We start from the raw sequence: 13,110 nt of genomic DNA on the forward strand, positions 1-13,110 counted from the left end.
CACACCCTTTTGTCTTTTACTTTTTTTTTTTTCTTTTAAGTCTCTGCTTTTCCCCCCTAGCCTGTTGGAACAGCAGACTTCCTGTTCTGCTTGAATTTTTTTTTTTTTTTTTAATTTTGCCCATGTGCCTAGCACAGTAAGCTTGTGTTTCTGTGTAGCGTAGCTCACAGGTAGGGAACTCAGGCAGCCTCGATCCATCCTCTCTGTGTGAATGCAGAGACCTCTGTGACAGCACAATTAAGAGGTGCCTCACACATCCTCTACAAACTGCAAACTGCAGCACCCTGAATAACAAGCAGGACAGCTTCTAAAGTGACCACTGATGACCTACGGTATGCTGGCTTGTTGGTTCGTGTGGTAAGCTTGTGGTGAATTTCCTGGAAGGCTGGGGTGAATCAACTTGAGAGATGGGACCGTGGATGTCCCTCAAGCTTGTGTGACATACTTTGACACTGGCCTCCTCACGAGCACAGGGAGAAAATGCCGAGACTGGGTGAGTTAAGACTGTTCTCAGACAACGTTGGGTGCAGCGTTTGGTGGGGTCTGGTGGGAAGTTCAGATGCCTAAGGTACTGCTGTATGCAAGGGGCTAATGTTTGGTTATGGCTTTAGAGGGGCTATGTACACTAATCAAGGGCTCTTCCTGTCTGTGGGAGCCAGTGTTAATCTGAGAGATATGAGGATTATGGTCAAAATGGCATCTGCATAGTACAGATAAGTAATTTTACTTGAGAACAAACGGAATCTTTAAAAAGTTTCAGAAACATAGCCTCTAAGATTTTATAGGTTTTTTTTTAAGATCCTCAGTTTATTTTCTATATTTCTCTGAATTTGTGAACTGTAGAATACCTCTGATTCCCAGGGGTCCGTGGCATTGTAACCTGTAAACACCCAGTTTATCTCTCTTCCCCATTTTGTAACTGCTGGTGAGAATATTATTGCTCTTATTTTTTCCCTTATATCCAAAGAACAACTTTATCCAAATAGAAAACCTTTTGCCTCTTAAGAATAATACCTTAGGTTTGTAGCTACACTGTTGCTCCAAACAATCAAAAATCAAAACAATTTGATTTTTAAAATAAATTTTAAAAATTGTCAAGATTTGAAATGAAAGAACTTTTCAAACATCCTTTAAAGTTATTTTTTTTTATATGCATGTCTCTACAGGTCTGTGCATAGCACTTATATAAATGTATCTAAAGGTTTTATATTTAAGGCTTGGGGGGGGAGCAAGCGTGAGGAGGAATAATCTGTAAACCCAACAATTAGGTGGTTGAAGCAGGAAGAGAGTGAATTCAAGGATTTTCAGCGAGAGTTGGTCAAGAGAGAGAGAGAGAGAGAAAGGAAAGGGGAAAGGGAAAGGGAAAGAAGGGAAAGGGGAAAGGAAAGGAAAGGAAAGGAAAGGAAAGGAAAGGAAAGGAAAGGAAAGGGAAAGGAAAAGGAAAAGTACCTGGTAGAGCTTAAGTGACTAGTAGAAAGAACTAGAAATTGAAAGACATAGGTAGGTGCTGAGGTAACTTGTCTCAGTTCATTAATTGAACCTTTGGCAACCAATACTATTTTGTAGAGTCATAACTTTGGATAAAGTGTGGTCACTCGCACATTAATTATATAAGATAAATATGTGTCTTCTGGGTGTGCAGAACTATGCATGTGACCTTCTGCCCGCTTTATGTTTATGTAGTACACATCACACACACACACACACACACACACACTGGCATGCTTCTATGACTGATGTCGTGGTGTCTATACAACTGGGGTCAGAGCCAGCTTTGCTTGGGATGGTCTTGGAGAAGTGTGTTTTGGGGAGACTTCCAAAAGGAAGGGATGCACTTTGGCAGAATGAACTACATGTAAACCTTTCAGGGCTGTTGATTTCATGGGTTAGCATGAAGCACTAGAGAGCAGAGTATAAGTTAGCAAATGAAAATAAGCAGAATCCTGTGAAAAAAGAGAGTGCGGGCCTAGCAGAGAACCAATGGGCCAAGGGGCTTGGCTGTGCTCTCCCCGCTACCACCCGCCCACTCCCCTGCCCCGTGGATCCCAACACATCTCATGTTGCCCTCTAGTGGAATGAGCTGAGATGCGCAAGGGGGGGCACCACTTCTGTTTTCCTTGGGTCTTCTAAGTGAAGAGTTAGAGCAGATGGAGGTACTTTCCTCACTGGGAATGCTAAAATTTAGACACTGGAAATTTGAAGCCAGATGGCGGTATCAGGAACTCTTATTGGCCAAGTGTTACTATTTACAGAGCTATCGGGCATGCGCCTGCGCAGTTCTGCAGTGGAGTGAAAGCATGTCACCACTGGCCCTTAAGGTCTTCTCTTGCGTTGTCTTGTTTTCTCTTGTGGTTACAAAATAAATCCTGCTAGTGGAGAAGGAGAGACCTGTGATCATGGGTACCACAGCCCACAGGACTGAAAGCCAAAGAAACGAGAGGTTGGCACTGCTGTCTTTCTTTCCACGCACACGCCGTGCTCCTTGTGGATCCCAGTCATCCTTTCAGGGCCTGAAGATACAGAGGTAGACTAGGCAAAAGGAAACGCCTGCTCTTGGAGAGCCGCTGTTGTAGTTGAAAGAGGCTGACACCAAACTTTATAAATGTAAAATATATAATAAGCCAATACTATGTGCTAAGAATAGGAAAATTTAAACATGGGGAGGGAAATAGTTTGTTCTCTCTTCCCGTCCCTGTCCCTGCCCCTGTCCCTGTCCCTGTCCGTCCGTCCGTCCGTCCGTCCGTGTGTGTGTGTGTGTGTGTGTGTGTGTACATGCATGTCTATATGCATATGTGTTAATGAGTCGTATAAGTGATTGTAGTTGTGAATGTTCTAGGCAGAATGCAAGCAGCTGCAAAGGCCTTGAGGTCACAACGCCCTGTTTCATTTGGATCCGAGGTCCACTTTTCCACCACTCTGTCCACACGGGCAGGGCTGTGTGGCCGCATACAGCCTCAGGCTTCCAAGTGCACTGGGCTCCTCTAGCATCAATGTTTCTGTAGGATTACCTTTTGTCGTTACCCCAGTGCACCGTTATCCATGAAGCCACCACAACAATGGCTCTTTCTCTTCAAGCCCAAAGGACAGTTGTGCCAACATTGCCTATCTATTTGGGGGAATGAAGATAAATCCTTTGTATTTTCATGATAATTCTCTACCAGTCAGTTGATGGATGACCTATGCTTCACCCGAATTATGATTAGATTACTTGGGCCTAGTTAACATAGGATGAAATGTCCACAGTAGTCCCAAGCTGTCAGGAAAAGGAGATTGAGCATCAGATAGTATTTAAGATTAATTTGAAAGCGGAAGTTCAGAAGGGGGTCAACTCACTGCCACCAAATGCAGCGTTTCCTGGAAAGATTTTGCCTGCCCTTGCCTTTTGTATATGATGAGCTAGTTCAAACCATTTTCCCCCTTGGCATTCCTTTACATCTTACGACTGCTGTCCTCTGGATATGGGCCAAGTCCTCCAATATCATTGTGTGATGTTGGTCTGACCAGTGCTAAGTACAGAAAAAGGTGACTTTGAGATGTCACCTGCAGTGTCTCCTCTTGTTTAGTCATTCTGTGTCCTACGTCCAATGAAGAAAGTGACAGAGGGTATTTTCATCTTGTATTGAGTGTGTCCTAGGATCTCTTGTATGGTTCTTTCTCCTCCTCTTGGAGTTCATCTTATAGATGTGAGATTTACCTCACCACTGTCGTTACGATCATCATGACAACCATAATCAACCATCACCCACCATCTCTCACTTATTTAAGATTTATTTATTTAATGTATGAGTGCTCACGCTGCATGGACACCTGCATGCCAGAGAGGGCATTAGATTACCTTAGTAGATGGTTGTGAGCCACCATGTAGTTGCTGGGAATTGAACTCAGGACGTCTGGAAGAGCTTTTATGCTTGTTTGTATAGTTTCTTTCCTTTCTTCCTTTTAATTGCCAGCCACGGTCATTTCATGTTTCTTTGTAACGACCGATGAAATCTCACTGAGCCTAAAGGATGAGCATTAAATTCCCTTCTTTGTTAACAGTTCTTGGAGTAAAGTGCTTTGATTACTTTGGGAGCCTGGGGGCCCAGAGCTGTGCGATCTTTTCTTTATAATTTTCGAAAGGGTAGTAGCTCCAGTGGAGTCTTAGCCAGATGTACGGAGAATCTAAGAATAGGGGACTGCTGGGAGAAATTATAAACAGGAACATCGTAAGTATTTGCTACATGTGGGAGACGGGGCATGGAAGGGCCCTGTTAAAGATGCTACTAAAGAGGCTGGTTAAAGCCCTAAAGGACTATCAGCTTCCAGAAAGTCGTCCTGTTGGGAGTCTGAGTTTCAGGGGTGAGGCTGCAAAGAGGCAGTGATTGGCTGTGTGCTCAGAGTGGGCGTGGTAGACTGTGATTGGCTGTGTGCTCAGAGTGGGGCGTGCTGAATTGTGATTGGCTGTGTGCTGTGTTTCTTGTTGAAAGCCGCGCCTAATGGGCTCTTGAGTACTTTCTGGTTCTATTTGTTTAATTTTTGCTTTTGAAAACAAGGTCTTGTTAATGTAGGCAGGCTAGCATCTAACCCTAGATCCTCCAGCCTTTGTTTTCTGAATGATAGCATTAGAGAGATGAGCGCCTAAACCCAGCTGATTTTGAGCATCCTCAAAGGCAGACTCTGACCCACCCTTCCTGTATTAGTAATGTATTGTTGATTAGCCACCTTTCCTCAGCAACTAGTTAATAGCATTCTGTCTTTCACCTCTCACGTGCTGGGGCGCTCCTGAACATGCCTTCAGCACCCAGGAAAAACTCCAAGTCATGCGTGACCTCACTCCTGGGTCCTTACATTTCAGAACACGGGGCTTTTACCTGTTCAGACTGTTCCAGAACCTCGTCCTACCCTACAAATCTTGCCCTTTCTACCCTCTGTCAGGAGGGAGGCAGTCAGCCCCATAGGATAGGACCTGGCTGTATGAAGTCTGTTAGGAAGCCCCTGAGCGGTGAGTGAGGGATGAAGTCCAGGAATCCGGCCCTGCAGTCTGCTTCAGGTTCCCTAACTAAGTTGCTTCTCATCCGATGACTGGCCAAGGTGATATAGTGAATGGATAAACCTATTCACTACATCTCAATTGACCACTCCCAGTGATTACCATCAGATGCAAAAACACCAGTCTCATGACCACTGTATCATGATAGGTCACATACAAACAGTCGCAAAGGTCAATAAAGCATCTTCAAGGTAACATAGACAACACTGGTATTTATTGTAAGTAGAGAAAATTTATTATAGACAGTTCTTCAAGGTATTGTACACGTCACTATAAACACTGTAAGTCCTAGATAGTTTTGTAAAAAACTGTGTAACCACATTCCTGCAAGGACCAGTCTTATAAATATATGAGCTTAGTCATGGTGTTTGACTATCTTATTCACTTTAATAAAAATAAGTAGGCCCTTGGAAATATAAACCCTTTGAGACTGCACATGAATAGTTAGGAGTTTGTTTTTGCTGTAGGTGAATCCTGCCTGAGAGTGACTGGTGGGGACAGAAGAAGGGCTGGTGACAGGGAATATAGTATAGAGTCAGGAAAATACCGCTTTGGGGTGAGTTGGTTGGCTCAGAGATGTGCCACTTTATTCTTTAGATGAATTCCCTGGCTCGTGTGTCAGACTCTGGAGCATTGTCCTCAGTCGGCTGTCATCCCGCTATGTTCCAGAAGGAAATTAATGCACAGAGGGCCAGCCACAACAAGGAATACCTTGGGCTTTGGCTCAAACCCCAGTGAAAAGCTGGAGTGGCCAGGGATACTGGGTGAGATTTCAGAGGGTGGGGCCAAGTGTCATTACTGGTGTTCCAGGAGGCTACTTGCAGGGCACCACAGAGCTCCTGAGGCAACAGTCCAGACTCCTGAGGCTCACTTGTCTAGCTGCTGAGAAGGAACTTGTGTGATGGGCTTTTGGTTATTGTCGCATGAACTTCGTGGGCCCATTTTCCCCATCTGTTAAAAACAAGTTTGAAGAATGAGGAAACGAACTGGTCTTTGAATGTTAGCTTTCTGGGTTTCTTGGGTTTTCTGCAGGCAGTGGTAGGCTGTATTTTGAGGAACTGAGTTATAGGTAACTGCAGAAGAGACTTGGCTCCTCTCTGTGAGGACCCATACACACGGACAGGCCATGGCACCATCTCTCTATTGCATGCTACAAATTAGCTATGAAGAGGCTGGCGGAGTGCCAGGGGTGAATTGCTCCAAGTGTTGTTGTTGTTTGTAAACCAGAAAGTGGCCACCTTCCTGGCCACAGTTCACAGAATGGAATTACTGCCCTTGCCGAGCCGGAATAGGATATTGGCTGCCAGGCTTGTATTCTGGAACACTCAAATGTCAGCAGCAGCAGTCCAGGAACAGGGTACATGAGACCAAATCAGTGGGTGACTCCCAGCAGTCGTCTCTGGAGAAGTGGTTTCAAAGCCTGGTTGTGTTTTTTTGTCCAGGGACTGGCAAGTCTCAAGGTGGCTTCCCACTTCTGTTTTGTAGTGTGATTGCAGTGTTGCGCACTGTTGTGGTTTACTGTACATCAGTAATCTTATTGCTCAACAATTCACCTGTAGTGGCTAGCTCTGGCCTCACCCCAGCCGGCAAGATGTTATGATAGGCATTTGAGTGGTTCACAGCAAATCCCAAAGTGTCAACAACTGCCAAGAAAGAAACTGGAAGTCCAGAGGCTTGTGATGAACTGTGTACATCAGTGCTTCTCAACCCTCCTAATGCTGAGACCGCTAATACAGTTCCTCGTGCTGTGATGACCCCCAACCATAAACTATTTCATTGCGACTGTTATGAATCATAGTAAATATCTGATATGTAGGATATCTGAAACATGACACGCTCCCCCCCACCCCCACCACCACCACCAAAGGAGTTGTGACCCACAGCTTGAGAACTGCTGGTATAAATCCCTTTAGCAGCACTGGAGTTGGAAGCAAAGGAAGACATGCCTGGCCAACACAGTGTCAGGTAGGGATGGAAGCCCGATGACTGGCGGTCACTGCTGTGTTTACTCAGAGTGAGAGACACCAGATTTTATGGATGTGAGCTTTTTATCATTTCTTTTTGTGTGTGTGACTGACTTTAGCTTCTACCTTAGATTAGGGAACTGGCTGTCTCTGAATTTTGGAGGTCTTGCAGACCTCCAAAAACGTCACCCATAAATTGGAAACTTTCGGAAGGAATCTGTCCTTGTGAACGTCATCATTGGCCTTTGGAGGCTCAAACAAATCAGAGAGGCAGAAATGGAAATCACAGTCAAAACTGTTCTGAAATATTTTATGTCACTTAAATAATTTGCATTGCTGTCGAGCAGGAACCCCAAGCTTTTGAACTGCACTCTCCAGCTCTGTGAGCTGTCTGTTGACCGTGGCTCTTTGTCTGTTCCTAGTATTAGGAAGGCATGAGATTACTGGCCTGCCAGACCTGGGAGGGAAGCCATAATGGCTGTTCATTCTGTACCCAGTACACCCCATACTCTTTTAATTTCTACATCTCTGCTTCCTACCCAGGTGCCCCCTAGCCCTCACCTCTGAAGAAAATGAAAAAAAAAAAAAAAACCCAACAGTGAATTGCTATCAGATGTTAGTAATTCCCAGGCCCTTTCTCCAAGGAATGCTTGTATTTTTTTCAAAAGAGCCTCACAGTAGAACAGGAAGTGGGGCAAGAGTTCCATACTGAGTACCGCCTCTCTAATGAGAGTATTTCCTGTTTCGCTCAGAGGCCAGATGGGGCCTCGGGAGCCTCAGGCTCGCTTGGGTCAGCTGGACCAGCCCCAACCCAGGGAAGCTGAAGGAGTTTTGAATTTGTCCTTTTTTAAAATACGGTATTCCAGCTGCTGCCAGAGCCCATGTAGATTCTTGCAAATGTGTTTTTGTAGGAGATCCAGGGCACCCACTCACCTCCTGTGTCTGGCATTGATACAGCTGTGGAAATACAAATATTTCCCTTTCAAAGGCACTCACCCCTGGACTAAGATTGTCAGATTTTTTTTTTTTTAAACAATGGCCCCTTATAACGCTCACTTTTTAGAGAAACTTTGTAAATGAATGGTCTTCCATGTTTTCCCCATTAGCTTAAAGCTGGTTTGTTCTGAAGACCCTTTGGTTTCTAAGGATTTGTCAAGTGACAAAATCCTTTTGACTTCCCAGTGGCTTCCTCCCCAGCGCAGCCTTCCTTCCCCACTGATCACTCTTGAGTGTGTGGGTTTTTGCATGTGTTGCTAATACCTCCCAGGTCCTTCCCCCCCCACCCACCTCCTTTGCTTCCAGCATGTCTTGTGACCAGGCTTCCATGATGACATGATGACTCTGTCCCCAGATGTGACTTAGGTGCTTCTCTGAACTTCCATGGCACCTCCCATGCCTTTTGGCTCCTGTGGATGTCATACTGTATGACAGTCCCTCTCCAGCCCCATCCTCCCTGCAACCACTAACTGGCTCTTCAAAGATAAACACTATAGCTGTTGTCATCAGTACCATTTTCCTGTAAGAGACGGGGGCTCCACAGATACTTGCAGAATGGAGAAAGGGGTCAATAGAAAGGGTCCCTGGAATGACACAACGTTCTTTAGAGTGGACAGTGAGCCCTGGTTTCCTTAACAACGTTTAGTCTCTCTGGGCTCCTGTGATATACAACTGAAGCTGTAGAGGCACCTGGTCCTGATGGAAAAAGATTGTTATCAGGACATCCTGGCCACTCGCACTCACCACCCAATCAGGAGCAAGTAGGTAGACGTTGCTTGTATGAAATCAGCTATGGACGATAGCTGGATACACTCCGAGGTTCAGACCAGAAGGAAAATGGAGACTACATCATTCAGGAGGCCAAGAAAGGTACTGGTGATTGCTCCATGTTTGGAGGAAGAACATGAATATCTGATTAGCAATTGGATAGTAGCATAGTTAGGACTCTCACAAGATCATGTAGCCAGTGATGAATTTTCTGGACTGTTTGAGGATGGTTCAAGGTAAATTTTAACTGTGTCTAACTCTACCTTATGGATCTGAGAGCTCAGTGCCTCTCATCACCCCTCTAAAACACAATGACCCTATACCATGTGTTGGTACATGCTATCTAAAAGAACATTTAGAAGTAAAGAGAAATCCTGATCAGTCCATTGGATTCTGATCATTTTGTCTCTTGACATTGGGCCAGAATGATTGTCAGTGTGCAAAAACAATGGGAAAGGTCACCTTTACTAGTTTTGGGGATGGATGTTGGGCTTTATCTATGTTGTATAAGTGTATGAATAACTATAGTCCACTTCATCAAAAAAGTATGTTCTGGGATCTGGAGAGATGGCTCAACAGTTAAGAGCACTGGCTGTTCTTCCGAAGGAACCTGGATGTGATTCCCAGCACCCCGAGGTGGCTCACAACTAGCTGTAACTCTAGTTCCAGGGGATCTAACAGTATCTTCTGGCCCTCCCTAGGGTACTGCATACACATGGCCCATAGTCACCCATGAAGGCAAAACACCCATTCACATAAAATAAAATAATAACTTTTGAAAAGACGCCCTGCAGATTTTGGTAAAGTACGGATAGTCTATGTGATTTCACAAGACTGAGAGCTACCCAGGAGCTGTGTTTATACGGGCAGTCAGTTGGAGAAGAGGCTGAAGACCCTCCCACGTGGCTTTCTCGCACCCTTAGATGTGTGAAGTGGCACCCGCTTCCTTTGGTCACACCTGTTCCTCCAGTGGGCTTCCTCTTTTCTATTAATGTCTGGACCTCTTTACCCTAGTCAGACAGCCTCAAAGCCTCCATGTGGTATCCACTCTCAATGTTTCTTACCAGTCTGTATCCTTCTTCCAAATTGCATGACAGGTTAACCTTGCAAACAGAGACACCATGGGTATAGATAAAAGGCTTGGGCTAAAGTCTGAAGACTCATATTGTAGTATCAGCCAGAGCTGGTGGCTGTGGGCCAGCCACTTAATGCCTCTGAGGATCTGTAAACTCAGGAGAAGTGAGTGTTGAAAGCAACACTCAAGACGTCTTATTTAAGAATTGTTGTGAGAGGGGATCAGTGTCGAAGTACTCCATATCCTGGAGCGCGCCATCTTGCTCAGAGACATGTCCTATGATGTTGCTTGTGTGACACGGAACCTGGAATACATTACAGTAGGTGATATGTGTCAATTGCTGAAATAGGGCGTGATTTAACATCTCTGTACATAAATTCAGTTGCTGAGTCAGAATTTGGGACTATGATCAAGAGAAATGTTTTTTTCTTGTTCTGGGCCAGATAACAAAATACTTGAGACAAACATTGTTCCGTTTTAAAAGAATTTTCTCTTCTTCTTCATATTTAATTAAAATGATATTTGGGCATACTTACAGGTTACAGTGTGGTGATTTCACGTTCATATGCTTATAAAATGTCTAAAGATAAAAATCAAGGTAACTGTTATTTCCAACTCCTGAAACATTTATCATTTCTATATGATGGGAAACTTTGGACTCTTCTCTTCTGGTTCCTTATACAATAAATAATTCATTTTTGTAAATGATGTTCATTCATCCATCCTGTAGTATACAGGACGTACTCTTCCGGTGCAAATCTCTTTTGTACCCATTACCCGCTCCCTCCCCTTCTGCCTTCAGTGGCCAATATTCATCATTTCTGCCTCCACGGGACCAGCTTTCTTAATCTGCTGCCTTCTTATGCTAACAGATTTTTTTTCATGCATAAAAAAATGTCAAAATTAATTACATGTTATGCAAAGATGGATCTAGTACCTGCTCCACAAAGCACAATGTATTGTAAATGAAGGCAGTCTCTGAAGGTCGGCTCACTACTGGGAGTCCAGCTTAATAGAATGTGGTCGCCGGAAAGAAATCCATGGCTTGAGTGAAGAGGTGTCTGGAATTCCCATCTGGGATTTATTAGTGTGTGCGTGTTGGTGGCATAGCCGGATGTTAGTTCTTAACTTAAGGAAACAAAGTTTTCAACGTGAGGATGGCGACTTTTTGCTCTGTCAAGTGGTAGCAGCTGCCGATACCTTCCTGGTTCTGGAAACTCCATCAGCTGAAGTGGAGTGTTGCTCAATCTGTCTTACTAAGGGTCTGGATGCCAATGGTAGTGGGCCTTGTAGTTGATGAGGGAGCTAGTTAGGCTGCCTCCTTATGGGGAAGCACAGCCCGTTTGTTGACGCCGAGAGTCCAGCGAACATCTTCTGGGAAGGTTGCATATACCCCCACACTCTGTTTACGGGGATGATAAAGCAAGTACGTCCACTCGGCACACGCTGTAAAACAGAAGGCTTGCAGCTGGCAGATTTGCGTTCCTCTTGGCTCCTTTTCTGAAGGAATTTTTGGAAACGTGTTAGATTTATGAATAGTTGCAGATTCCCAGCCTTGTTCTCCAGTGCAAGCGAATGCTCCTTTAAACTTTGTTTTTTTCTTTGAAGATAGCAGATTTGGTTTTTTGATGGTTCCATAATATACTTTATGGGTGGAGGAAATACAGTTTATTCTTACATGTTGTCATAACTCATGTATAATGAAATGTTGAAATGACTATTTTATTGGTTATATAGCCTCTTCAAAGGACCCAACATGTATTATAGGTCTAGAAAGGAAAATAGGCAAACAGACATGAGGGATAAACTTGTATTTGCAATAACATAACTTAGTTATCTGTCTCAGAGGACATCTGATGTCAAGCTTACCAACAGTAGAAGTTGCATGGAGAAATTCACCACTGGCCTCCTTAGGCTTCATTGAAAAGGAGAGGCCTGAGTCTGGCTTTGAGGGAGGCCAAAAGAGGATGTAGCTGGAGGGGAAAAAAAATGAACCTGGCAGTAGCTGCCCCCACAGTGTTCTTGTAAGTAATTTCCAGTTAATGGAAACAAATGTCAAAAGTTTCTGCATGATTTTTTAAAAAGATTTATTTATTTTATTTATGAGTACACTGTCACTGTCTTCAGACACTCCAGAAGAAGGCATTGGATCTCATTACAGATGGTTGTGAGCCACCATGTGGTTGCTGGGATTTGAACTCAGGACCTCTGGAAGAGCAGTCAGTGCTCTTAACCACTGAGCCACCTCTCCAGCCCTGTATGATTACTTTTTAACCCAGTCATGTCAGTGAGCCTGTGGGCACATGCTTGTGAATTTGTCCCCAGAGACACTTTGCATGCTTTCTTACATTGCTATTGCTTTTATCTGGGGGAGAGATGAAGACACTGGCTGGCCCCCTGGGAGTGGTGTCTCACCTGCAGCCCAGCTTATCTGTGTCACTTAGAGAGGTGCAGGTTTGTGGTAGGTAGCGACTGTTGTATCCTTGGCAGGTATTTGGGTTTTCAGCCCATGCTGTTGGGAGAAACCCGCTTTAAACATTATAAGCGCTATAACTGGGTAGGATGACTTGACTGGTCAGTGCAAGAATACAGGAGAAAGGGTCACCCAGGAAACATTATGACTGGCATTTGAAATTGGAAATAAAGGGAGATAGAGTAGTAACATCACCACTAGACTTCTAGCCACTGTTGCCCAAATGGTGGGGGGTGGGGGGTGGGGAATGAATGTTAAGTAGGAAGAAAGTCGAGATATTCAAAAACTGATCAAGGTGTCCCCTGATGGTGCCTGCAGGAGTGGATGTTTCTAGGTACACTGGCACTAAGCAGCCATCCAAGCAGGCCAGTATTAGGCAGTTGACAATACATGGCCAATTTATTAAGTATTTATATACTAAGAACTTTGTCATCCTATGAAGAAATAATATACTTAAGTTGAAAGATTAAAATGTGAATTACTTAATGTCACTAATCTATACATTTTTTAATGTTTGCAATGATAATTTTTATGTCATGTGTATTTCATCATAATTTTAAACATGGTAATTAAAAAAAATCCAATGTGTTAAAAAGAAATATTAAGCCAGACAGTGGTGGCACATGCCTTTAATCCCAGCACTCGGGGGCAGAGGCAGGCAGGCGGATTTCTGGGTTCAAGGCCAGCCTGGTCTACAGAGTGAGTTCTAGGACAGCCAGGGCTACACAGAGAAACCCTGTCTCAAAAAAGAAAGAAAGAAAGAAAGAAAGAAAGAAAGAAAGAAAGAAAGAAAGAAAGAAAGAAA

General features: G+C 44.1%; 1 protein-coding gene across 2 annotated transcripts in view; it reads left to right on the plus strand.

The window, feature by feature from the left end:
* Nucleotides 1–13,110, plus strand: part of Tnfaip8 (TNF alpha induced protein 8) — a 112,083-nt gene that overhangs the window by 50,542 nt on the left and 48,431 nt on the right. The window contains exon 1 of one of the 2 annotated variants that reach the window (XM_029471915.1): nucleotides 118–493. The exons of the other annotated variant lie outside the window; for it this stretch is intronic. Coding sequence (XP_029327775.1) covers nucleotides 481–493 — 13 coding nt within the window. The 5' untranslated portion in view covers nucleotides 118–480. Of the gene's footprint in view, nucleotides 1–117; nucleotides 494–13,110 lie in introns of those variants that run through there. 2 annotated transcript variants of the gene reach the window in all.

This window comes from Mus caroli, chromosome 18 (assembly GCF_900094665.2).
Source record: "Mus caroli chromosome 18, CAROLI_EIJ_v1.1, whole genome shotgun sequence".
NCBI lineage: Eukaryota > Metazoa > Chordata > Mammalia > Rodentia > Muridae > Mus > Mus caroli.